At 49.3% G+C, this 22,036-nt stretch overlaps 1 protein-coding gene and 1 long non-coding RNA gene across 3 annotated transcripts; one reads left to right on the forward strand and one right to left on the reverse strand.

Moving 5' to 3' along the window:
* Positions 1-1,523: 1,523 nt before the first annotated feature.
* On the reverse strand, positions 1,524-6,040 carry LOC125927558 (uncharacterized). The gene is made up of 3 exons (XR_007459365.1): positions 5,545-6,040; positions 2,632-2,882; positions 1,524-1,877 (listed from the first exon to the last, which is right to left on the reverse strand). It is a non-coding gene; the product is annotated as an uncharacterized LOC125927558 (long non-coding RNA).
* MED9 (mediator complex subunit 9) lies at positions 6,022-20,301 on the forward strand. Of its 2 annotated transcripts, XM_049638027.1 has the most exons (3): positions 6,024-6,338; positions 18,327-18,503; positions 19,321-20,301. In XM_049638027.1, the coding sequence occupies exons 1-3, from the start codon at positions 6,112-6,114 to the stop codon at positions 19,457-19,459; spliced, it is 543 nt and encodes a 180-aa protein (XP_049493984.1). In that variant the 5' UTR covers positions 6,024-6,111; the 3' UTR covers positions 19,460-20,301. The 2 variants fall into 2 exon arrangements, with proteins under 2 accessions (XP_049493985.1, XP_049493984.1); XM_049638028.1 differs by having other exon boundaries at positions 6,022-6,338; positions 18,327-20,301.
* The last annotated feature ends 1,735 nt before the right edge of the window (positions 20,302-22,036 follow it).

Here is a 22,036-nt window from a genome sequence, read left to right on the forward strand (position 1 = left end):
TTTTTCACAAGCTTGGCGGCCAAGGAGTTTTCAAAAGCCGCCCGCAGGAGGCTCCTCAGCTCCCTGGATTGGGGACGACTCTTCCCATATAGCCCCCCTCCCTGCAGTTTGCTGCAGTCCCTAGTCAGGCGGTGACATAAGCAGTCCCCCTTGCCAACTGTCACCAAGGCCACCTGGAAAATTGAGACTTATGCAAACCAGCAATGGCTAGCCAGAGGCACGACACCCTCGTTCGCTTGCCCGTCTACTCCACTCGGGAGCTATGTTCAAGCCCGCCCCTTGCTGCCGGCCCTGGATTTTTCCAAAGCCGGAACAACAACGTACATTTTCTCCAGCCTGAAAACCCGTTAAGATGCTGAGGAGTGTCTGGCATAAACAGGCTGGAGACTCCATCGTCACGAAAGGCCGGACGTCCCCTTGGGTTCCTGGTTTCTTCCTAATGTCAGCACGACATACCCATTCCTGTGTCAATGTCCCAGTTCTTCCACCAACGGGCCACACGACCTGAAACGAGTCAGTCATTCTGTCTCCCCAGGCTCCTGCTTCCTCGTCTGCAAAATGAGGGGCTCACCGGAGACAAGCACCGGGACCCCTCCAGTTCTGAACCGACGCGACCGTTCTCCTGCGGTTTGGCCTGGAGCCTTCTCTTCCCTCCCTTCTGTCTCATAGATCCTGACACAGTCCTAGGCACAAAGCTGCTGCCCAAAACGTAGGGCCTGGACAGACCAGGGCTGTCTCCTGACAGCCCCGAGGAGCACACAGTGTGTTTGAACCAGAGAACCGGCAGGAACTGTTCACAGCTCGCAGAACCCCATTTTCAAAGTCATGCTGTAAGGAGAGGATGAAGGACAATGGGACAAACGTCGCTGTTCCCTCACCATGCTTCCCCCGTTTTTCAGCTTGGAGCTGGTTGGATTCTGGAGTTTGGGGATGTTGTGAATGCCTGTGGCTACACACCGTCTCCTCACGTCCCAAGAGGTCTGGAAGCCCAGCCACGGGGCCAGAATGGGACCAGACACACAGCCTCCTTAGCATTCCAGTTGCCCGTTGCATAATAATTTGTAACATTTGGGGGGGGAGGGGCAGAGGGAGAGGGAGAGAGAATATCAAGCAGGCTCCAGCGTCAGTGTGGAGCACGAGGCAGGGCTCGATCCCATGACCCCGGTATCATGACCTGAGTCTATATCAAGAGTCGGATGCTCATCTAACTGAGCCACCCAGGCTACCTGACATAATCATTTTTAATTATAATTTTGCAATCAGGGTTAGTAACCAAGAAGCAAAAGACTTACAGTAAATCCAATGAGGGAAACAAAGTAACTTCTGGGGGGGGGGAGGTGGGGGACGCAAAAAGGAAAGAAGGGTAAGAAAAACCAGACAGCCATCATGAGAAAAAGAGCATTAAAAAAAAAAAGGATTAACAGAACAGGTTAACGTTGAGGCTGTGGGGAAGCAGCTGGCAGATAGGAAAAAAACCACCACCACCACCACCACCTTGGCTAACTAACAATTAGAAAATGACTTAATAAAGAGATTGGAAAGAATATAGTATCAGAACAATAATGACTATTTTAGAAAAAAACCTAGTTCTGAGAACGGATTGTCTCTCATTTTTGTTTTTTTAATTTTTTTAACGTTTATTTATTTTTGAGAGAAAGAGAGAGAGAGAGACAGGGCATGAGCGGGGGAGGGGCAGAGAGAGAGGGAGACAGAATCTGAAGCAGGTTCCAGGCTCCAAGCTGTCAGCACAGAGCCCGATGCAGAGCTCGAACTCCCGAACCTCGAGATCATGACCTGAGTCCAAGTCGGACGCTCCACCGACTGAGCCACCCAGGCGCTCCTCCTCTCGTTTTTGTTGTATCAGGGCTCGGGGAAGTCTGATGGAAAATAAGAAGCAGAAGGAATGAGGACTAAACTGAGTCTGAAAGGAATATGGTCGGATTTGTGTGCTGAAATGCCCGAAGGTGATGGCTTCCAAGAAATGAAACCACTAACATAAATGATTTGAGAAATTGGGCATAACAGAGTGTCTTAGAGGAGAGAATGGCTGGAAGGAATACAAAGAAAAGAATGAAATCTAGTTCAGAGAGAGAAGGCAGGCCATCTGCAGCATTGACCGAGGAAGAGGCTTTTGTCTGACGTTTAAGCAGTGAATCGTGGCTTGAGGCAGCCACTTCCTGGTATATGTTGCACTGCGTTTGGCCTCAACAATGACTGCTGCCTTTTTTTTTTTTAACTCACAAAATCAAAGTATCATGGAGCTTTTCCAACCTGCCTGAGGCTCTAGGCAATGAGAGAAAAGGATGAATCATGTGTAAGAACACGGCTTTGATGAAAAAGCCTTCAATCATCCGATGACATGATCGATTTAACAATCCCCATGATGTCCGTCTGGCTGAGAAATGACTATTTTTGGACTTCACGTAGAAGAAATGTATCATAAGAACATTCATGGGTATTTGTGGCGTAGGTCCACTTAGAGCATCTCAAAGTTCCATTCTTAGATGCAGCCCGGTTTTTGTATTTGTTCTTGTGGTAACATTCGTTTTATAAGAAATCATTAGAAGGGGCTTTTTTTCTGAAAAATTAAAGCAACAGCAGCAGTAGTAGCCAAAACTTAATATTGCTTACCATACATATGCCACTTCACACAGCTCTTCACATCCATTAACTCCCGTAACCCTTACAGTTGCCCTAATAAATTGGTGCTGTTATGATTCCATTGTGCAGATAAGGAAACTGAGGCACAAGGCGGTGAAATGACTTGTTCAAGGTCACACGGCCAGATCGAAGCAGAGCCGAGATTCTTCTGTACCAAACTCCCACGTGACTGCTCCCACACTTGCCAATTATTCATACTTTTCCTATTTGCTTCAAGTCTTCTAATAACTCATAAAAGAAATATAACACTATACAGGAAGTTGCTGTGACATGCCTATCCCCCGTCTCATGAACGTGAGGCTTAGCCTTTAGCCCCTTTTAAAACACTTTTTTTTTTTTTTTACTGATGTGTCTTGTATCTACAGACAATACGTAGTATTCATTTTTCATGTTTCAAACACTTATAAGTAGTAATATACTCTATTTCCTTTATGCAACTGCTGTTTTCCTCTATTATGATTACGAGCTATGTTGATACAGATTGATCTCTTAGACGGCACCACCCAGTTCTGTAGCCGCTGACTGCATTTGGAAATGAGCAGTTGAAATGTGGCTGTTCAAATTGAGACGTACTTTAAATACAAAATACATAGTGGATTTCAAAGCCAGTATGAAAAACAGTTAAGCACCTCTACTCATTTGACACTGATTACATGTTTAAATAATATTATGGACATATTGAGTTAAATAAAATATATCACTGATGTTAATTTCACCTGTTTTTGTTTTGTTTGGTTTGTCTTTTGGGGGGTTTTTTATAATGCGGCTACTAGAAAATCGAAAACAGCATACGCGGCTTGCATTTACGGTTTGTGTTATATTCGCATTGGGGAGCTTTGATCTACCTCATTCCTCTTAGTTGCCATCAGCCTGGGTTTTGCTCATTGGTGAAGGAGCAAGCCCCACATCTGAATAATAAAAACGAATATTTACTGTTCACAGACACTTCTCTAAGTAACTTGTATGTAATAACCCACTGAGTCCTCCTGGGAGGGTATGGGGCCGCACACGGTGAGGTCCTTCAGCTCTCCGAAGTCACACAGGCTGAGCTGGGCCTGGAGGCAAGGCAGGCTGGCTCCATAGCCCTGAACTTGTAACTACCAACTTGACTGGGAAGGCTCTTTGAGCAACAGTGTAAATCTTCCCAAGGAAGCAATGACCCAACAGCTGAACTTGGCGATGTCTCTAACAACATACAGTCCTTACGTATCAGGGAGCATCTGCCTTTTTGGACTCTGGGCAGAGCAGTTATGAACAGACTCACTTTTCGGCTTTAATGAAGCCGGCACAAGCAGATTGTTCTGACATCTGCTCACAATGTTATGAAGTCAGCTTTACTCTTGGCCACTAATTATATTAACTATTTTTAGGGCAAACTGTCAATGCACCCTACTTGTTTATGCTTCCTACGTTTTCAATTTGTTTTCTGTAGCCATATCTATTTATACTTGAAGTGGTTTTTCGTTTTTTGGTTTTTTTAAAAGAGATGTCCTCATTATTCTGCCAACGATAAAGTTGAGACTTGTAATTAAGTTACACAACACACCGGGAGGGAAAAGATGATGTGCGATTGCCATGGGTTTGTTATTGATGAGTATCAGATTGCTTTTTGAATTCTGAATAAAAACTTCACTTCAACCTTTTGAATCATAAAGTTACAGAGCCAGTAGAGACCCGAGGTCTCCTAGGTGTTGGTGAAGACCATAGATTTGGTGTCAGGCCAGCTGTGTGACCCTGGGGCCAGTATCTTAACCATCATAAGCCTTGGTTTCCTCATCTAAGAAATGAAGATACTAACATCTGCCTCCTGGAGCTTTTCTGTGGATTAACTGGGATAACAATCGTGACTCTTCCTTGTACCTATTTTTATTCCACAGTGGTTGTGGTAATTACTATTATTATTACCCCATCATTATTTCCCCCAGATGGCTCCAAGCCATTTCCCCAGATGCCTCTTCAAGCACACCTGGTCTGATCCCAACAAGCCCTTCTCCTCCACTCTCTACCAGAACTCTTAAAACTCCTCCCTGATGTGGAGAGGTCCATGGGTAGCAAGAAGAAAACCGCGCAGACCCTCCCTCCCCTTGCTTTTCCTCCGGGGTGTTCTGGGCAATTCTTGCCACAGAAAGCTGTACGAAGGCCCATCACTAAAGAGCCTCTGTAGCAAACTCTCCAACTTCGTACTTCCTTCTATGCTCTGGCTTCCCTGGGATCCGCCTCCGTAAACCTCTCCTGATGCATCTAAAAACCTTAGCATCGATGCTTTTCTTGGGAATAGCCACCTTGCTCTTAACTGCTATGGCTCATCTTGCTACCTGAACGTGGGCCTGCTTGCCTCTCTTTAAGACCCTTGATGGTCAACTGAGGAAGGTTGGGGTTTTCCCAGCTCATGACCTCTCCCACCCCCTAGCTAAGCTTAGGATGGGTGTCCCATTGCCCAGAAATTTATTATACAGCTCCCATATCATACTTGTTTTGTGAAGTATAATTACAAAACCACCAGGGGTCCCCTCCCTTTGCCCTAGGATTCTAGAGGCAAACCAGACCTTTGGAAGTCAGCCATGGATCTGAAGTCAGAAAGCAGTTCTCTGCCATGACCTCGAACTAAAGATTTTACAGATAAAGAAACTGAGACCTAGGGGCTTAAGGAACTGGCCCACAGGTATGGAGAATACCTGACCACTGACTTTCCTCTAGGATATATTTACTCCCCGCATTAGTCAATCCCCTTCTGCCTTGTATCGAAGTCAGGACAGCCTTCCCCACCCCCTGCCCGCACATTTAACATTGCATCCGCCATCTAGAAGATGCATATTAAATGTTAGATTATTAGTTCCTCCCCATCTAGCCATGCGGAGCTTTTAGAGATGTACACGACCTGACCCGCTTGGCCAGGGTTTGCTGCCTCTCCCCCTGGAGGCACGCGCGTGGTGTAGGAGCTGTAGGTTCTTCATCACTAGGTTGTTAACGCCCGTAGAGCCCAGTGCTTCACACACTTAACAGGTAGTGGGTAAGTTGTTTACTCTGCGTGTGGTTCCAGACGGTTCTTTGGGAGGCTTTCTGGAGGGCTGGCTGCGTGGAGCCTTACGTATCTCAGTCTCTCTTTTTTAGCTACTTTTGGACTCTCCTCGTCATGGGAATAGGAATAAGATGTTATTTCTGAAATAAGTCTATTTCTGACTACTTAATAATTTAGCTGCTCCGTTTTACAATCAAATCCAGGCCAACCCAGACCCGTCAAACGCCCATTGCCTAATAACAGCAGCCCCACCCCCCGCCCCATTGTCCCGCCCGCGCTGTCGCCCCGCCCACGCCCTAGTGCGCACGCGCACAAGCCTCTTCCAAGTCCCTCTCCCCGCCCCGCGGGCTCCTGGTGGTGACGTCTGGAATCCGCGACGCTTTGGTGAGCTGACCGCCGGGGTCCTGCTGACCGGCGGCGTCCCGAGCGCCATGGCCTCTGCCGGGGTGGCCGCCGGGCGGCAGGCCGAGGATGCGTTACCGCCGCCGGCCGAGCCGCCGCTGCCCGAGACGAAGCCGCTGCCGCCTTCGCAGCCGCCGCCTCCGGTCGCCGCGCCTCAGCCACAGCAGTCGCCGGCGCCGAGGCCTCAGTCACCTGCCGGCGTGAAGGAGGAGGAGAATTACTCCTTTTTACCTTTGGTTCACAACATCATCAAATGGTAAGAGCCCAAGAGAGGACCAGCCACGACACGCCCCTCCCCCTCCCCGCTTCTCGTCACCTGTTTCAGAGCTTCAGAGGCCGAGGTGCTCTCGGGTACACCCCCATTTTACCGACGGGGAAACAGACCCGGGGGAAGAGGCCTTTCCCAAGGCCACACCTAGTCGCACCGTGAGCTCAGCAAACGGTTGAGCCCCGACAGCTGCCAGACCTCGTGACGGCCAGGCGCTATTCCTAAAAATGACGCCAGTGTAGGGACTGAATGCACAGGCTCTGCAGTCACTATTCAAGTTTGCATCCCAGTGATCTGGAGCAGGTCAGGCTTCTCTGAGCCTCCGTTTTGTCACCCGATGTGGGTCATCTTCCCTGTGCGGCACACTGCTAAGTGCTGTGGGGTGTACGCCGTAAAAAGGGCCAACTTTCCACCCCCACACTGCTCACCAGTCTGAACGGAAAAAAAGACATGAGTGGGAATGACCCATAATTCAAAGAGATTGGAGGGTCGATGATAGGAATCGTTAAAAGAAACAAAGATACAAGTTGCCCTGGAGTGCCGTGTTCTTACAGAGTGCCAAAGACGGTGATGTATCATTCTGTTGGCCAGGCTTCAGGTCAGCCCGTTTTCAAACTGACCCTGTAAAGGGGGGGAAAAAAAAAGTACAACCAAAAGTCTTCTTGATCCCCATGTTTGCCTAAATTATTTTTGCTGTCATGTTACTAAATGCACATGGCACTAGGGGTCAGGGACACTAACAACTTATTCAGCCATTAAAAAACCAAAATAAGGTAAATTAAAACAGAGTTTTACTGTTACAGTAACATTCAGGTGAACATTAACGTGCTCTTGGATGTTTTGCTGAAATGGAATTGCTCCCCACGATATGAAGGTCCAGTGTGTCAACGGCCCAGCTTCTTTTGAGTTTAGCCAGACTAGATTCACTTGCTGTGGAATGACTTCATGCTTTTCCACCACTTTTCGAACAACTGCAAAGCCTTTGTTCTCACATTAGACCCTGCCTTCATTTGGCTTCACTTGGCATGAGCATATTGTTGATAGGGTAAGGCAGACTCTGTTCTGTTCTCATTAGCCTGCGGTCCTCAAGTGGCACTTCCTGGCAGCAGTGACATATGGCAAAGAAACACAAATGCAGACCCCCCAAATCCCAGGGCAGTTCTGGATTATAAATGGCTTATCCCAACTAACCCAAATATATTGGTTTTAAGAAAAATGAAAACACAAGATGTATACAGTCGCAGAGACAGTTCCTGGACCCCTGAGAGTATATTCTTGCACCCCAGTAGAGCAGTTGCGTTGGGCTGGCCTTAAACACGGAGCAGTAAGGTACACACTAGAAAGAACATGGGCTTTGAAGTCAGGTAGTCTGGGATTCAAATCCGCACACTGATGTTTGCTTGCTTTGTAATCTTTGTTCATATGTAACCTTCCCAGGCCTTAGTTCATCTCTCTAATACCTGAATAATAAGAATGGACCTCAGGGCGCCTGAGTGGCATGGTCGGTTAATCTTACAACTTCGGCTCAGGTCATGATCTCCTGGTTCGTGGGTTCAGGTCCCACATTGGCCTCTGTGCTGACAGCTCAGAGCCTGGAGCCTGCTTCGGATTCTGTGCCTCCCTCTCTCTCTGCCCCTCCTCTGCTTGCTCTCTCTGTCTCTCTCTCTCAAAAATAAATAAACATTTAAAAAATTAAGAATAAAAAAAGAATGGACCTCAAACAGTGGGTTCAGATTACAGTTTTATAGTATTTGAGCTAGGTGATCTTAGCTTCTCTGAGTCTCTTCTCTTGTGAAATGGGATAACATACTTAAATCATGAGATCGTTGTAAAGTATACTCAAGAGCAGTGTTCTTTGAAAGATGGTGAGCTGATCACATGTGTTTATCTCTGTACCCTCTTAAAGGACAGTGAAGAGTGTTTAATGAAACCAAAAAGAACAGGAGAGGAGGCAGCTATCACAAAATAGACGGCCAATGGCACATCCATCCATCAGCCCCAAGAAGCATCCATAAGCAGCTGCCTTTGACCATGGCTTCCCCCCTGAATCTCAGGAGTTGGCAGTTCCAGGGCCCTCTTGGAAACAGAGGTGAAGTAGAACTATGAACAGGAGGATTACCTAAAGTCTGTTTAAGAGTCAGATCCCGTAGTTCTCTTCCCCACTCCAAGCAAGCAGGTGACAACCCTTCTTCCATCTTGGCAGACAAAGGGTTACTCTCTCCCAAGATTTATTTTTAAGGATAAGCCAGAGCATCTCTGGACTGGGGAACACCAAGCACGTGGCAGGAGTTGGAGAAAGGGAGCCAATCCTGAAAACAGGGATTAAGAGAAAGTTCACAAACTGAATTCTGAGACCCAGCCCTAGCTTTCTTTCCTGACCTGGCTTCGAGACTGGCAGCCAAAGAGACAGAGATCCCTCCTCTGGAGTGTCTGATCAGCCCCAAAGAAAAGACATGGGGGCTTCTCAAGAAAGAACTTAGTTCACTTTAAGAAACTAAAAGAAGTATCAGTCTTTTTTTTTTTTTTAAGTTTATTTATTTATTTTGAAAGAGATAGGGAGAATGAGCAGGGGACCCGACGTGGGGCTCGAACTCACGAACTGCGAGATCATGACCTGAGCTGATGTCGGATGCTTTACCGACTGAGCCACCCAGGTGCCCCAAGAAGTATCACTCTTACTGAGAGCTTGTGCTGAGCCTTTTAGTGTTTTACTTTTTTTTTTTTTTAATATTCTCCATTATTTATTCATACCCTGCTTTTTACTAGCAATATAAAATATTTATGTTTTCTATTCGCATTCAGCTTCCCCCTCCCCATCTGATGCAAGTCAAAATCAACACTTTATCATAGGATCATGCCTTTTTCTTCTTTCATTTAGTATAGTGAAAGCAGTGCACTATGCACATAATCCAAATAGTATTTTACTCTTAACTTTATGACTGGGCAGCCAAGGTCACCAAGCATGTGAGGAAAAGCCCTAGCAAAAGATAGGACAAAACAGAAGAGCAAAAATCCACTTGGAGGAAAATGACTCAGAGAGAAGGAAAGATGCCTTCGCCGTGGAAAAAAAGCTAGGATGTGATGTTACAATATGTATAGGCGTGTATTGGGGTCTTTAGGCTAATGAAAAAGGAGACAGACTGTGGTAGGGTCGGTGAAGGCAGAGGAGGCCTTGGGAAGCCTGGAGGAGTCGGAAGACTTGTTGGGATGGATGCCAGTGGGGAGTCCTAAATTATGAAAGGGAGGAGGAAGAGCGGGGGCAAGGACGTGATGCGGCGGCGGCCTGGTAGGGGTGGGACTGGGGCGGAAGTGCGAGCCAAGGGAGGGAGAACTGGAGGGCCGGGAAGAGCCAGTGCGCCCAGGACCACATGTCCCCCACCTGCATGGTCGTTCTGTCCTCTGGGGAATGGGGAGCTAGCGAGGACTTCCGGCCATGGAGTCAGATTTGTGCTGGAGATGGAGGTGGCTCCTCTGCCTGGAAGCCAGTGAGGACGCCGTCCTGGCAGGCCTGGCCGGAGGCGGTGAGGGCCAGGACCCGCTCGGTCATGCAGGCCCTTGATCTCTTCCTCCCCTGGAGCTTCCCCAGGGGCCCTTTTATTACGTGTTTACTCCTTGGCCAGGTGAGGAAGGAAGACGCTGCCGTGAGCTTAGGCCTTCTCTTCTCATAAAGAATTCAGAGTACCGCACCCTCAGGTACACAAAAGTCACAGTTGCAAACTGAGAATCGTGTGAAGTGAAGTTCCCTCACCAGTCGTAACTTCTAATTGTAAGTATCCTGGCAGGAACTGTATATGCGCGTCTTTAAAAAAATTTCTGGAAACTGAGATCATACTGTACTGTGTTTGTTTTGCACTTGTTAGTCTGTTTTGGACACCTTTCCACTCTCACACACGAAGGCCTTCCCCAGTAAGGTGGCTGCACCACCAGTTACGTAGCCAGTGTTCTGTTCACGGACACTCGCGGGTTTTCCTGGTTATTGCCGTTGCTGGCCACCCCGGGAAGCACCCTTGTATTTGAGAACGTTTATGAGGAGGCGAACCCGCAGCGGTGGAATTGCCGGAGTGGAGGGTACGGGCGTTTCTCATTTTTCATTTTCACTCGCAGCCATCGCTAAGTGAAGAGGGCGACATCCTCTTAGCCGTTTCTCCAAATCGCAATCCTGTAGACTGGACTCCTTCGATTAACCCAAAATGGCCCAGAAATCTACCATCCAGAGAGCATTTTTAAAAAATTAACAGTTGTTGGGGCACCTGTGTGGCTCAGTCGGTTAAGCACCTGACTTCGGCTCAGGTCATGATTTTGCGGTTCATGAGTTCAAGCCCCACGTCGGGCTCTGTGCTGACAGCTCAGAGCCTGAAGCTTACTTTGGATTCTGTGTCTCCTTCCCTCTCTCTCTGCCCCTCTCCCACTCGGTCTCTCTCTCTCTCTCTCTCTCTCAACTAAATAAATGTTAAAACAAAAAAATTAAAAAAAAAAAAAAAAACCCACTACAGTTGTAGTGGCACCTAGGTGGCTCAGTCGGCTCTTGATTTCGGCGTAGGTCGTGATCTCACGGTTCGCAAGTGAGGCCCCCGAGTCAGGCTCTGTGAGGACACCATGGAGCCTGCTCGGGATTTGCTCTCTCTCTCTCTCCCTCTCTTTGCCCCTCCCCCAGTCACCTGCGCGCTTGCACACTCTCTCTTTCTCTCAAAACAAATAAACTTAAAAAACATACGTAAAGATTACCGTTGTAAAAAAAGTTAAAACTTTCGGTTGTAGGTAGATTCAAAGAGCAACCCACAGGCACAAAATGACAACTGGGCCTGTCCCTCCCCTCCTCCACCTCCCTCCCGGGTCCCCAGACTGTACCGCCCTCCATTTCATGACCATGCCGTCCTTTCCGTCGACAGTTCCCTCCCCGAGGACACTCTGTGGTCTCCGGCTTTTTGCTGTTGCACTCAGAGCTGCACTGACCGTCTTTGTAAATGCCATCTTGTAGACTCTTGAGAGTCTCCAGAGTAAATTTCTAGCACAGGGATATGTGAATTTAAAATTTGGATCACAACTGGCAAATTCAGAAAGAATGGGCCCGTGTGCACTTTGCCAGCAGTGTATTTGTGTCTTTCCCCCCATATCCCTGCCCTCACCATTCAGCTTTTTCACTGGGGCTGATCTGATAGGTCAGAGAGGATATGTCGTATTGATCTGTGTCTTGCTTTATCACATAAGCATCTTTTCATATGCAACTTGTTATGTCATTTGTATTTTTTCCCCCGCAAACTGTCCATTTTCTATTAGGTCGTGCCTCTTTGAATGCGCTCTTTGTATAGCGGGGAAGGTATGCCTTTGTCTGTCAAGTGTATTGTAAATATTTTCCCCAAGTTGTTGCTGTTCTTTTGCCTTTTTTGTTCCTGGTTTTCGTTTGTTTGTTTGTTTTTGTCATTTGGAATCATATCATTTTCTGTGGGCAGATTTTGTAAGCCTTACCTTTATGGCTTCTGAATTTTGGTCCTTACTAGAAAGGCCTTCCCACTCTGATAAGACGATAAATATTGACCCCCTTTTCCTAGGACTTTTACGGTTTCATTTTTTACCTTCAGTTCTGTGAAGCTTCTGGAATTTATTTTGATGGAAAGAAGGGGGCCCTGCTTTTTCATCTTCCCACTTCTCTGACTGAATATTCATTGTTTTCTCTGCTTGAGTCGCCGCCTTTTTTGTGCACTGAATCCCCATATGTTTTCTGTTCTACTTCTGGACATTCTGTTCTCCAGCACCAAACTGTTTTACTTCTTAAATCTTCATGGCACATTTAATGATCTCTCCAGGCTGCTCTTCCCTCTTTCCTTTCTTGGCAACATTTACCCATAGCACCTTGACCTTTCCTGGCCTGCTTCCTGTAGCTGGTCTGAGATGCTAGGAAATGCTGAAATGCTGAGATTTGGTTAGTGGAACATTTAGGCTGGAATCTGTCCCTTTACCTCCAAGTCTGTTGACAACACTCATGGTCCAGGTCTTCCAACCTCATTTTTGGATCTTACAGTCACTTCTTAAATTTTATTTTAATGTTTATTATTTATTTTTTGAGAGAGAGAGACAGAGCACGATCAGGGGAGGAGCAGACAGAGAGGGAGACACAGAATCCGAAGCAGGCTCCAGGCTCTGAGCTGCCAGCAAAGAGCCCGACGCGGGGCTCGAACTCATGGACTGTGAGACCATGAGCTGGACACTTAACCAGCTGAGCCTCCCAGGCGCCCCATGGATCTTATTTAGTTTCTTCTTTTTTTTAATTTTTTTTTTTTTAACGTTTATTTATTTTTGGGACAGAGAGAGACAGAGCATGAACGGGGAGGGGCAGAGAGAGAGGGAGACACAGAATCGGAAGCAGGCTCCAGGCTCTGAGCCATCAGCCCAGAGCCCGACGCGGGGCTCGAACTCACGAACCGTGAGATCGTGACCTGAGCCGAAGTCGGTCGCTCAACCGACTGAGCCACCCAGGCGCCCCTTATTTAGTTTCTTCTTAATTAGAAACTGCCTTTATCTCTCCTGTCTCTAGTTCATCCTGTACATGTTATCAGTTTAATTTCTCTCTACTTACCAGTCTCTAGGGCTCCCTCCTCTTCCCATACTGTCCTTCCCAGCTGGTATCACTCCATTCAGGGCTCTGTGCGGACCTTCTTCAGAGGCTTGCCTGGACCACGCAGCAGAGAGCCCAGAGCCCCAGAGCGAGTCGCTGTGATCCTAGTGCCTCTGTGTGCGTGGAGTCATCGAGCCCTGTGCACACTCCAGGCCCTCTGCAGGCGTGCCCTCCTGCCCTGTCTCTGCCCAGGGAAATGCTACATATGCTTATGGACCTGCTCAGAGGCCACCTCCCACACTGGAGGGCAGGTGCGGGGAGGGGGAGGGGTGGGGAGCACTCCTACTTCTTGTGTTCCTGGCTGGGATGCACCTGCCTGGCGCTGGAGAGAGGCTCCACAGACTTGCAGCCCTCCTGCTGTCTGCCCCGTGGTTGAATGAATAATTAAAACTACACATTTGTGTTAATTTTAAAGAATGAGGAAAGGGGAAAGAGAAATGTCAGTTTTACGCCGGTAAGAAATGTTAGCACTCCCAACTCTTTGAGACCTTTCCTGTTATGTATAGAAATCACATTATAGAAGTACATGTAGAGCAAAGGAGGAATAAAATGAGGCTCGTTGGACCAGGGAAAGTTCATTGCTTTTCCCCCTCAAACTTGCCAGATCTAATCTAAGTCTGGAACCAAGTGTCCCAGCCTAGGAATTCTGAACTGCAATTGTCAATACCTTGCCTTGATGGCTGTGGCTCACCTAGTACAAGTATTCTATCAACGTGGGTACTTGAACAATTTTTCAAGTTGAATTTTTTAGTTCCTTAAAGTGTTCTAGGCTGCTGGGTAGGTAAAGGGGAACCATCTGTGACAGTGCAGAAGTAGTTTAAGTGACGAGAACAGAGCGTTGTCCTTTACCTCTCAAGCTGGGGCCATATCGCTGAAAACAAGTCCCTTTGTTGTGGAGGCAGGTCAGCAAGACCTCAGAGCCCAGGCGAGACCACTTTCGTGGATACGGGATGTTACTGAGCTGCTTCTTCCGAAGCAAGGTCTATTCTCATCTGACCGGCCCCCCCTGCCAGCTGAGGCCTGTCCTCGGGTTGAGCAGGAAGCAGCCCTCACATCAGCGGAGAAGGCTGCGAAAGGACCCCACCGGCTCCATGGGGTTTGTCTGTGCTCATGTGACTGGAGCCCTCTGTGCCCTTCACTTCTCCTTCAGGCAAATCCCAGTGAACAGGGGGAGCACCCGGACAGGGGATATTTACAGCCTGTTTGGAAGAATTATTTCTGGGCCAGTTTACAAGCCTGTTCCCTCCTGTGCCACTTCATCTGTATTCATCCAGCATAACTTCGCGAGCGCCTCCCTGGAACACAGACTCCGCGAAGGCAGGCGCACAGGTCAGCAGTGACCTGGTGCGGCAGGACAGGTGCCGCGGGGAACATTGACACGGAGTCTGGGGACGAGTGGGAAGTCGGGCCTGGAAGGGCCACAGGCTGCTTGTAGCTGGCCCTGAGTGGCCCCCTTCAAGTGCAGACTTGCCCGGCAGGTGTAGTCTTGGAATTTTTGAGCTCAGACTTGGATTCTGTAGAGGTGGGTGGGGCAGAGGGTTTCAGGAGGAGAGGACCCAGGTCTGGAAGGGTCTAGAAATTGGTACCCGTGAGAGGAGGAGGCAGGGGTAAGGAGGAGGAGTGGGCCGGACTGGAGGCTGGGTGCACATCAAGCACGTGGCATTGGGGCATGTGGACGCACGTGTGGGGCACAGCGTTCCAGCCCAGCGCCCTCCATCTGAAATGCGGCATACCGAGGAGGCTGGGGTCCACTTTGGACATTTGCAGGCGCCCCCAGGCTCCAGGGAGAAAATGTGCAGGAACCGTTGGCACAAGGCTCCTGAAATTCAGGAAGGAGGGCATGCTGGGAGTTGTTGGCATCTGAAGAGGTCGAAGTGGATGAACACTTTCTGGGCTGTTCTGTAGAGCAGTGTTTTTTTTCAAGTTTCTTTTAGCAGCAGAGCCTTTTGTTGCCTCTTCCTAAAGGGAACATCTTTCACATGTAATCCTGTGGGCAGATAAAAGCAAGGGTAGGAGGTTCAGAGCCCCTCTTGGGCGCTGGCTGAACCGAGGCAGGGAAAATACCAATGGCTGCTGGCTGTGTAACAGCGTCGTTGAGGGTGTGAGGGACAAGCGTCGTGTCCACGGTGACGGTACAGTTTTTGGAGGGCATTTTGGCAGTCTGTCAAAAATGGTAATGCACACAACCTTCAACCTAGAAACTGACTTCTGAGAAATCATCTTATCAAAATACGTGCACAAGACTTACGGATATAGGTACAGAAGGTCCGTTGCCATTCTGATTGCAAGTGGTAAGTTACAAACATCCAAATTCCCATCAGTAGCCAAATAATTTAGCTGCATAATTGTACATGTGGTAACATGGAAAGACATCCAAGGTGCAACTTAAGTGAAAAAAGCAAGAATGGTAACATTTTTGTCAAAGCAAGTAAAAAAGTCTGTATGTTTTGAAGCGGGTCCGAAGCAGTACGTATCCCGTGTTAACAGAGGTTATCTCCGGAACATGGATTAGAGGGACCTTCCTTTTCTAAGCCTTGGAGTCTGTTTTTTTTAACTGGTTTTCCCTCAAGCACCTATTAAGTAAAAACAACAGCCTCCCCCTCCCCCGCCACCAGCACCACCACTGGTCTAGAAAGACTCCAGTCTCTGAAGCAGCGTGAAAGGAGGAGAGGGTGAGAAGGACTGGTCCCAGGGTGGGTCAGCTATAGGACAGTGGGGCCGTGACACCGGGGGGGTCACAGACATTTTGAGGAGGAAGAAATGGGAAGGGGTCATGCTACCGCGTGGTCTCAAGTTTGGGAGGAGGTTGGCTTCAGTGACCGGCTGGGTTCCCTTTGCTTCTGAGTTACCAGTGGACACACTTGCCCGGCTGATGCCAGCTGGCATCTTCAAGTCCCAAAGCACCCGTACTAAAACCTGAAGCTGCGCTGTACTCGGCACCATTCTTAGGCCACCTTCCAAAGCCTGTGATGTTTGCCCCGAGGCTGGTGACACACGTACAGAACGTCTGTGTGCACATGATGCTGAGTATCGCCCAGGATGTGCTCAAAAGATGGAGAAGAAGTGGCCTGTCAATCAAGCCACAGCGGTAGTATTTTTGTCCGCCTTTTCAAAACTCCTGCGAGCAGGACCGAAGTTCCCTAACCTGGCCCTTACTTGTGCAACTTTCGTGCTTCTCGGCCTGGCCTAGTCTCCTCGTTTTTTTGGTTTTTGTTCCCCACCACCCCCACCCCCCCTTCTAAAGTTGGCTGATGACTCACATTGAACACAAAGGCAGGCCCACTTGGAGCCTTCTGCCTTTATTCACTCAATATTTGGGCCTCTTTTCTTTTGGTGCGAGTATTTCACAGTCATCCTGGCCTAGCAGGTTCTTGCTTGGTTCGAGCCAGTTCCTGAATAGAGTGTTTTCCTCGCTCCAGGAGCTCTGGGTTATTTACCTTCACCAACTAGGGCAGGCTGAGAAGCTGGCAGCAGGGGCCTTTGCTGTAGGCTCCGTGCCCCCCTTTCCCCATAGCTTCCCTCCAGGCAAGCTTTTATGGGGCTCCTTTACCAAAAGTTCACCGGGTAAAGGATATGGGCAACCCTTGAGATTCAGGGGTTTTCAGAAGCGAGCATCCTGAGCCTGGCCCACTTTTTCTTTCAGAATGAAATCTTCTTTGGGGGCCAGGTTATGTTTTGCTTCCAGACCTGAATTATCATTGCTTCTGTGCAAATTCTCATTTTATGTATTTTCATTTGTTTGCTTTTACCGGGTCCTTTCAGACTCATGATGTCCATCAGTTTTCTTAAAACTGTATTTTTTTTTTTAAATTTCAAAACTCCCTTGGGACTTACATTCGTAACAATGTGTTAACACATACGCCACCCAAGTATAATGATTTCAGAGATCCAGATGGATTCCATGCAGAGTGGTAGATTTGAGCTGAGATCTAAAATGATTAAAATAAAAGATGCCCCCCCCCCCTCGCTTCTTTCTAAATGATTTACAATTCTCGTGAATACCAATTACTCCTCCCTAGAAACTGGGATAAGGTGTACCATTAACTGTATATTTAAAGCAAGGGCATCAAATGACAAGAAATGTTTGGCTGGTTAACAGTCCCTAGAATGAGCGATTCTCTCTCTCTTGCCTCTGAGTTAGAGCTATTGGGATAGTGAACAGGGCCCTCTCCTTTGCTGGGTGTGCGCGTACCCAGTGGACCAGCAGGGAAGATGGATATTCTGTCTGCGTAAGCAGAGACATGATGAATAATAAACATGAATTAGCACCATCTGGGTTGAAATTTCCCATCAGGGATGGACGCTTATTAAAAAAAACAAATGATCATTGACAGTTTTCTCCCTCCTACGCCTCAAAGGGTGACTTTGAGCACAGCTTACTGAGTTGGCTCTTAGTTTTAGTCCCAACTGTTTGTTTGCAAAAGCTCATCCACTCACTCACTTTTAAAAAATGTACGGGAGCACCCGACAGCCTGTTTCTTTGATCTTAGGTGAAGGTTTTGTTCCTGTTGTTAATTTAGTAGTGACAAGGGGAGCCTGGATCTCTGGGCAGCTGACAATAGCTAGCTGGAAGATGAAGCGAATGATCCTGTCTTTAAAATGAGCTTGACCCGGAGGCAAGGAATTTACATGACTGGTAGGAGAAGCTTGGTACCTGCTGAAAAATTTCCAGTAGCTTGTAACTAATTTAAAGTGTATGAATAGCTCCGTGGAAATTGGTGCTTATGTTAACAGGTTCAAGCATCAAAACATCAGCTAAAATTAGCTCTTGCTAGCTGATAAGGTTTCCTGATTGGCCTGGAAACGTCTCAAATTCGAAGAAATGTCGTATTTCAGCAAGTTTTGCTTGCCATTTCTCCCCGGTGTTGGTAATGATGTGTGCATTCATTCTTGCAACAAATGTTACATGAGTGCCTACAGCGCCCGGGGGCTGGGGATACAGCTCTGAACAAGGCAGACACAGTCCCTGCCCTCGGAGCTAATGCAGTGTCAGCGTCTAATTTTGCGGGCGCGCCGAGAGGGGCTGCGATGACAGTGCTAGGTGTGGGGGTGCCTTTAGTGAGCAGCTGTCACCAAAACGGTAAAAGAAAGCCGTTTTGAAAGACTACAGGGTGGCTTCCTCCCTCCTCCCCTCCCCCCTGCCCCGAAATAGTTTGTTTCCTTTTACATTTGAGCCGGTTGTGAGCCCAGCACCTGGTCCCTGTCCTGTGGGGGTGCGCAGCCTAGTGAGGGGACATAGAAAACAAGGCATTCTAAAAGATGACGTAGGAAGACAGCGAGTTCTGTGGGGTACAGGGGAGGGAAGCCAGGCGTTGCCGCAGTCTGAGCCATGAATGCTAACGACCTCCCTCTGCTCCCTGCAGTATGGACAAGGACAGCCCCGACATCCACCAGGACCTGAACGCCCTCAAAACCAAGTTCCAGGAGATGCGGAAGGTCATCAGCACCATGCCCGGCATCCACCTGAGTCCCGAGCAGCAGCAGCAGCAGCTGCACAGCCTCCGAGAGCAAGTCAGGACCAAGAACGAACTTCTGCAGAAGTACAAGAGCCTCTGCATGTTTGAGATCCCCAAGGAGTAGATGAGGCTGGCTTCCAGGAATGCCCGAGAAAGAAGGGGGAGAGCACATGGCCTTACCGTGTTCCCCGCCACCCCCCGCCACCCCCCCCACCCCCCCGGAGCGTAGCTCTTTCGGACTCCAGCTGTGAACTCTGTAACGGAGAGGCGGGGGCTGGTGTGGCTGCTGCCGTAGCTGAACTTGGCATTGACTAGTGTGAGGAGCCAGCGTGCGAGCTTGGCTTTGTCGGGGCCTCCTTGTAGAGTATATATCCATATGTCTAGATGCATAATAACTCGAGTGCCTGCTGGTGGAAGGAAGACTGTTCCCGGAGGCTGGGGAGTGGGTAGAGGGTTCTGCCCCTGCCTCCGGGGAGGGGCCATCTGCCGTGTATTCGGGCTCCGCGGGCACATCTGTAGCGCGCAGTGGGGAAGGAGGCGGCTCCTCTTTGCTTCCTCCCTCCCTCTTCTCCCACCCCTGGGTATGCTCAGTGTGTACCAGGTACACATTGTTCTGTTCACAGCAGTGTCATGACACATTTGCATAGAATTCACTGGACAAATGGGGGCTACGCTCAGACGGCACGGGTTTAAAACGGTAAAAGAAAGCCGTGAGGCAGTGAATACTGTTCTGAAAGACTACAGGGTGGTTTCCTCCCTCCTCCCGCCCCCCAGAATAGTTTGTTCCCTTTTATGTTTGAGCCGGTGAATGTAACTGTGTCTTTGGGGGGCGTCAACCCAGAGCCCTGGGCAGCCCCCGTCTCCAGGTTCTCTGCCACCTACGTGTTCTTGTTACTTGTAGGTCTTGCTCCCTTTGTCTCCGTCCCCTTCAGTCGTCTCTTGCTCAAGAAGGACCAGCCCACTTCAGACCCCCACAGTGCTGCCCACGGGGCCGGAGGGTAGTGTTGTTTCTGCACAGGCTCACACAGGTTCCCAGGTGAGCGGGCCTTGCCTCTTCCAGCGTTTCAGATTCCTGTGGTCCCGGTTTAAAAACTCAGTTTCCCCTCTGGCCTGGGCACTGAAGAGTCAGCCACCAACATGCGCTGCACCGCAGACAGAGGCGATCGTGATGTGCTCTTTGCTCGGAGAATTGCAGCTCTCAGTGACAGCTCTGATCACCCCTCAGCCGGGTGTGAGGGTATGGTTCTGGATCGTTCTGAAGGCGCGGGGATAGCCTACACCCGGAAGGTCTACAGCCCGGTTCTGGTTCATAAATGTTGATAACACCCCTCATTTCTGCCAGATGGGACCCTTATTTCTGCGCTCTTCCCTTGACCGTCAAAGATGAGGGGAGAAGTAACTACGTATTGGTTAGATCTAGAAATGGGCACATAAGCTGTGCTGACCAAGTCAGGGGCTTAACAGATGCCTGCCAACTGACCTCTTTGGCAGGAATATTGGTTGAAGATGTTTTTAGCAGGGGCCCCATTTGTGTTGACCTGCGGACCTGTGAAGGGGGGTATCCGGTTTCAGTGGCCTCGGGCAGAAGAACAGGCTCTGAATTGAGGTGGGTAGTAGTCACCTCTTAGACCAGTTCCCCCTGGAGACTGTTATTTAACTGAATCAGTTATTTTCGCAAAATCTCAGAGCAGCGTATGGGCCAGTTTTAAGGCTCTGACCAAATACGAAGCACACGGAACTACAAGACCCCCGGGGCCTTTCTGCACGGCTGAAACAGACCAGGGCTCTCCCTGGGGCAGAGACAGAGCTTTCCTGTATTCCAGGGTTTTGACTTACGGCATTTTTCAAGAGTATAATTAAAAGAACTTGTACTCTGCTCTCAGGACATCTTGGTTTCTGTACGGAGAAATTCATTATAGGACACCTGTCTTGGATAGTTGAGAGGGAAGATGTTCATTTTGCTTAGAAGAGAGAGAACAAACTGTGAGAACCTCCACTCTGCACCCCCTCCCCCTCGGCACGTACACGCCAAAACCAGCGTAAAAACAGAATTACTTCCCTACGGAGCTGCGTCTGGCCCCGAGGACGCAGCTGGCCTGGTGGGTCACCCCTCCCGCCTGGGACTGGCCCCTGGGCCCGGAGGGGAGTCCAGTCGTGGCAGGGAACAGCCCTCACCAGGGCAGGGCTGAAACCGCTCCCTGGGACAGTACTGAATGCCCTTCCCGGGGCCGAGCACCTCTCGAGACCACCGATGATTTGCATTACTGGGTGGCAGCTCTTGTGCTAAGCACTCTGCAAACACCTCACTTACTCCTCATGGCAACCCCACGCAGAGGGTGTTCTCTGTAATTCGGGGGCGACGAATTTGGGGCTTGGCAGGTGTCCCCTGCCCCGAACTTGCAGTTACAAGTGGCAGGGAGAGCTGGGTCCCGAGTCGGGAACGGGTTCCCTCAACTGCCGAGGGGAGACCGGGAGGTGGAGACAGCGCTGGCAGCAATGTGTTTCCAGGGGCTGGAGGGACGCATGTGGCCAGGGGATCTTGAACTGTCTCCAGACAGCCACGTGGCAGGCCCCGGAGAGGAGTTGGGGGACACGGTTCTTACAGCGGCCAACACTGGATTGGTCTCTCAAGGCTCCATTTCCTTTGGGAAAGCAGGGCCCTAGTGACACCTCAGGCCGACTGTGGGTTGCAGGTTTGAGGACGTTTCAATGCCTTGGGCATGTAGGGAGTCTAGGACAAAACAGCTGGGACACGTCCCAGAGGCCCTTTGTGGCTGCAGCTCTAGCAAGGACCTGAACCCTTCGTCACCCTGGCTAAGGAACCATTCCCACATAGATGGGCTTTGGCCTGATCATCTGGAGCTTTTTTGGAGCCATTTCTCCCGTGGAGGTGGTGGTGGGGGGCGATATTTTCAAAAGGCCAGGGTCCTCTCCAGTCTGGAGAAGGGGAGGCTAATGCCACAGAATAAAAACCCCACCCCTCCCTTCTCACCCTTCTGTACCTGAGCCGTTTCCAAAAGCAAAGAAAGCATGACTATCTGTTTTTAAATTATTTTATTTTATAAAAACAGTAACAATAACTTTAAGGACGGTCATACACACACACGGTACAAACAGCTGGGTAAGATTTTGTTCATGTCCACGATGACATCAGAACTTTTAAAGTGCAAGGTGTGTGTTTTGTTTTCCTTTGTGCAATTTCACACACTCATGTAAACAAGTCACTTGGCTATGATCTGACCCGCACCTCCCTAAGTTTTGGGAGGGCAGAGGCTTTCGGTAGCTGTCATGGCAACCCAGGATCACAGACAAGATAATGCCCCAGGTGTCCTGTCTTGACCCTCCAGGGGGCAGGACAGGTTTCTCAAAGCCCAACAGGGGTTAACTCACTCCCCCGACCCCCGTTCTTGTCTTTGTCAGAAACAAGACAAATTCACCCTCGCTGGCCTGTGACCCCCGTCTGGGGAGTGGCAGGCGCCTGCGGGGAAGGGGGGGGAGGAGGGGAGTCCCAGTCTCGTCCAGTTCTCTTTCCTTCCAGAGCAGATGACTGTCCCTTCTTCGTTAGTGCCTCCCCACTGTGCGCGGGCCCAGGGCCGCGGGGAGGGAAGACGCTAGTC

Source organism: Panthera uncia, chromosome E1 (genome assembly GCF_023721935.1).
Source record: "Panthera uncia isolate 11264 chromosome E1, Puncia_PCG_1.0, whole genome shotgun sequence".
In the NCBI taxonomy this organism is placed as follows: Eukaryota; Metazoa; Chordata; class Mammalia; order Carnivora; family Felidae; genus Panthera; species Panthera uncia.

Excerpts from the sequence above, each read along its gene's own strand:
- MED9 (XM_049638027.1), top strand. The coding sequence starts at position 6,112 with ATGGCCTCTGCCGGGGTGGCCGCCGGGCGGCAGGCCGAGGATGCGTTA. Across the intron at positions 6,339-18,326 it reads GTTCACAACATCATCAAATG|TATGGACAAGGACAGCCCCG; the intron begins GTAAGAGCCCAA and ends TGCTCCCTGCAG. Across the intron at positions 18,504-19,320 it reads AAGAACGAACTTCTGCAGAA|GTCTTGCTCCCTTTGTCTCC; the intron begins GTACAAGAGCCT and ends TGTTACTTGTAG.